General features: G+C 41.0%; 1 protein-coding gene across 1 annotated transcript in view; it reads right to left on the bottom strand.

The window, feature by feature from the left end:
• The window catches only part of SPTLC2 (serine palmitoyltransferase, long chain base subunit 2), a 125,333-nt gene that overhangs the window by 72,688 nt on the left and 48,016 nt on the right, over positions 1-4,629 (bottom strand). Inside the window, exon 4 of the mRNA XM_011988275.1 lies at positions 3,800-3,948. Coding sequence (XP_011843665.1) covers positions 3,800-3,948 — 149 coding nt within the window. The remainder of the gene's footprint in view (positions 1-3,799; positions 3,949-4,629) is intronic.

Here is a 4,629-nt window from a genome sequence, read left to right as displayed (position 1 = left end):
CTATTTTGTATTTTTAGTAGAGACAGGGTTTCACCATGTTGGCCAGGCTGGTCTCGAACTCCTGACCTCAAGAGATCTACCCACCTCGGCCTCCCAAAGTGTTGGGATTACAGGCGTGAGCCACCGCAACCAGCCGAGTACTTTATAAAATATAAAATGCCATAAAGGTATAAGGTATCCTTACTATACGTCATCACTGCACAATGCTCCTTTAACCACAGGATTAGATCAAAAGGCTTGTCATTTCTGGAGTGCCAGTTAGAAACTCTGTTTTAAAGATGGGGGAAATAAAAATGTTCTACTCCCATCTTCCTCTTGAAAATCATCACAAAACAGCTGGATAACCAAGAAATAAAAGCAAAAAGCTCATTTTTTTATTAATTAGTGGACATCTATAATTCTGAACACAATTAATGAAAATGGAAAATATATAGGAGGATAGTGTTATGGGTTCAATTGTGTCCCACCAGAAAGATATTTTGAAGTCCTCATTCCCAGAAGAATGTGACCTTCTTTGGAAACTGGGACATTCCAGCGGTAATCAAATTAAAATGAGGCCATTAGGGGGATGCTAATGTCTTTATAGAAAGGGGAAATTTGGACACAGAGATAGACATGCACAGAAGGAACACAGAAGACGACAATGCTGTTTTTTTGTTTTTTTTTTCTTGAGACAGAGTCTCACTCTGTTGCCCAGGTGGAGTGCAGTGGTGTGATCTCGGCTCATTGCAACCTCTGCCTCACAGGTTCAAGTGATTCTCGTGCCTCAGCCTCCCAAGTAGCTGGAATTACAGGCGTGCACCTTCCATCATGCCCGGCTAATGTTTGTATTTTTAGTAAAGACAGGGTTTCACCACGTTGGCTAGGCTGGTCTTGAACTCCTGACCTCAAGTGATCTGCCCGCCTCAGCCTCCCAAAATGCCAGGATGACAGGCATGAGCCACTGTGCCCAACCAGAAGACGACAATGTTTGGCACACAGGAAGACAGCCATGTGGTGGGGTGATGCACTATAAGCCAGGGAACGTCATCGATTGCTGGCAACACCAGAAGCTAGGAAGGATTCTCCAGAGCATCAGAGAGCATGGCCCTGCTGACACCTAGACCCCAAACCTATAACCCACAGAATTATGAGACAAGACTTTTTTTTGTTTTAAGTCACTCTGTTTCTGATATTTTGTTACAGCAGCCACAGGAAACTAATACAACTGGAAAATGACAGAGTTAGAAGAAGGTCATATCTATGCCCTTATAGAGTGGAATTCTTTGAAAACCAAGTAAATTCACTGTATGGAACCCTAGAGAAGTTTAAAAACTGGAGGGAACAGGCAGCAAAGTAAGCAAGGGTTAAAGTTGGGCTACATACAAGATGACTGGAAGACGATATAAAAATGAGTAGGAACCCTCAGGCATTGATGGAGAGATTGTAAAACAGTGTAGTCTCTTTGGAAAACAGTTTAGCAATTCCTCAAAAGGTCAAACACAGAGTTACCATATGACCTAGCAATTCCGCTAGTAAGTATAAACCCAAGAGAAACAAAAATACATCATACAAAAACTTGTACACCCACGTTCACAGCAGCAATGTTGACAATAGCCAAAAAGCAGAAACAACTCAAATGACCATCAAGTGATAAGTGGATAAACAAGATGTGGCACCCTCACACAAAGGATTATTATTCAGTCATAGAAAAGAATGGAGTGCTGTTAGATGCTACAACATGGATGAATTTGAAAATACTGTGCTAGTGAAGGAAGCCAGACAGAAAAGACCAAATGTTATAGAATTCCTTTTATATTTAATGTCCAAAATAGGCAAATCTACAAAGACAAAAAGTAGACTACTGGTTGCCAAGGACTTGTAGGGGGAAGGGAAACAGTATCCAATGAATGCTACTGAGTATAGGGTTTCTTTTAGGAGGAATGAAAATATTTAAAATTAGATGGTGGGGCCAGGCATGGTGATTCACACTTATAATCCCAGTGCTTTGGAAGGCTGAGTTAGGAGAATCACCTGAGGCCAGGATTTCAAGAATACCCTGGGGAACACAGCCTCTTGAAAGAGATCCCCAGCTCTACAAAAATTACATTTAAAAAATCAGCTGGGCATGGTGGGGTGCACCTATAGTCCTTACTACTTAGGAGGCTGAGGTGGGAGGATGGCTGGAGTACAGAAGTTTGAGGCTGAAGTGAGCTATGATTGCACCACTGCACTCCAGCCTGGGCAACAGAGACCCTGTATCTATCTATCTATAAATCCATGTATCTATCTATTTAAATAAATAGATACAAAAATCTGCACAATTTTATTTTTCCTTTTTCCTTTCTTAATTTTGTTTTAAATTTCCTGAGTTGACAGAGTTGCCACGGAAGATTAAATAAGGATGCAAATTCTTTGTTACTCTTCCCATTCGGAGTTGGAGGAGGGCAATCCCCACAACCCTTGAATCTGGGCTGACCTTAGTGACACTTTGACCAACAGGAAGAGGCATAAGCGATATTCTGGACCTGTACAGCTAGTGCCTGAAAAGCCTTCCAGCTTTCAACTAGGGCTCCTTGTTTTTGTTGTTTTGACACAATGTCTCACTCTGTCACAGGCTAGGGTGCAGTGGCACGATCACAGCTCACTGCAGCCTCAAACTCCTTGGCTCAAGGGATGCTCCAGCCTCAGCCTCCTGAGTGGCTAGGATCACAGGCGTGGGCCACTATGTTCAGCTACTTTATCTTTATTTTTTGTAGAGACCAGGTCTCACTATGTTGCTCAGACTGGTCTCGGACTCCTGGCCTCAGCTGATCTTCCTATCTTGGCCTCACAAAGTGCTGGGATTATAGGCATGAGCCTCCGTGCCTGGCCTCAGTCAGGTATCTTTGCACGCTTGCTCTAGAGGGCTGCTGCCATGCATGATGAACAACTCTCCAAGACCACCATGGTATGAAGAAGCCCAACTAAGAAACACCGGAGAGGCCACACAGAGCTCCAGCCACCCCAGCCTAGGTGAAACAAGTGAACGAAGAAGGCTTCATATGTCTCCAGCCATACAGCCACCACTGAGTGAACCGTGAGAGGAACCTTGGGTAAGAACCACCCAACTATGCTTGCCAATCCCTAGAACCCTGAGAAATAACTAACAATGAATTGTCCTTTCAATCTACTGTGCTTAGGGATATTCACAGTAATAGCTATTTGGAAAGTTTTCGTAACTTCTAGGGTTATCAGTTCTCTGAAACGAATTAGAAAAATCTGAAATCTTCCTCTGAAGTAAAATAAATTGAATCTCTTTATATAAAGCTATTACTCTTCTATATTTTATAAATTTAAAACAATAATAAAAAGAGTTTATATTTATTGTCTACTATGTTCCAAGTGCTCTACATGGATTAGCTTACGTAAGTCTTAAAAGAGCTCTATCAGGCAGCAATTATTATTAGCCCCAATTTACCAGTATGAAAGCAGATTAACTCTCATATGCCCAACATCCTAATAAGTGGCACTCTTAACCACTAACATTTGCAAAAGCCAATGAAATCAACATCAAAGTTATAAATGAAACAAACAGTGGCAGGACTTTTCGAGGGACAATCTGTAAGTATAACACATTGGGAAAGATAAACACATCTCAAAATGTGTTGAAAGCATTAAAATCATCCATCACACTTCAGAAAAACAAAGCATTCTTCACCTTATCTAAATGACATGACAAAGTGTGGATACTTAATACTTTAGGTCAATATCACTATTATTTGTCCCTGACTAAAACGAGGTCAAAAACAGCAGCTGGCCAAATATAGCTTTCACTTACCAATTTCCTGCCGAGTACTGCACACTCCAACTCCATATTCCTCTAGGATTTTGGCAGCTGCTTCTTGACATGATCCAGTATTCCGTGCAAATCCAAGATAGTTATAGGAACCCATGTTTATAACACCTTTTATTATATTCCCTGTATACCTGTGTATCAACAGCATAAAACAATGAAACTCATGAGCAAAAAAGTACTTAAATGTAATAGCAAATCCACTGGTAACACAAAAGGAAGCAGAGAGAACAAAGTCTATATAAAAAAATCTCAAACACACTACCAATTATGGAAATGGAAGTTAAAATAACCAATTTTCATTTATTAATAGTGATAAAGATTTTAATACTAATGATATCCAGTGTTGGCCAGGACAGTCACTTATCTTACAGGACACTGTACATAAGAATATCAGGGTTTCTCTTGTTCGTTCTTTGGAGGGCAGTCTGGCAGTACTTATCCATTAAAAGATATACATACTCTGGCTCAGTGACTCCCGTACATGATCATATATATATACACATGAGGATCCTTTGAGAGTCACTGCACAATTTGCCACATCTGTTCCCAGGTACAGGGACCAGTGACATTTCATACAATGGAAGCTGAGGCAGCCTGGGCCCCTAAGGACTAAATGGTTCAGGGGCCCCACCGATCTAGGATGAACATGAAGTATGGACAAGGATAAACTGTCACTGTTTTAATCCCCTGAGATTCTGAGATTATTAATACAGCCCAACCTGTCGCACCATGGCACATCTATACTGTAAAATACGATGTAGTCATTACAAATAATAAACGTGCTGTGAATATACACATGAGAAGGGGTGTCA

The sequence above is a fragment of the Mandrillus leucophaeus genome, unplaced genomic scaffold, assembly GCF_000951045.1.
Source record: "Mandrillus leucophaeus isolate KB7577 unplaced genomic scaffold, Mleu.le_1.0 Scaffold326, whole genome shotgun sequence".
Classification (NCBI taxonomy): Eukaryota; Metazoa; Chordata; class Mammalia; order Primates; family Cercopithecidae; genus Mandrillus; species Mandrillus leucophaeus.
Note: the sequence above shows the minus strand (reverse complement) of the source record. Positions and strands in the feature narration are given on the sequence as shown.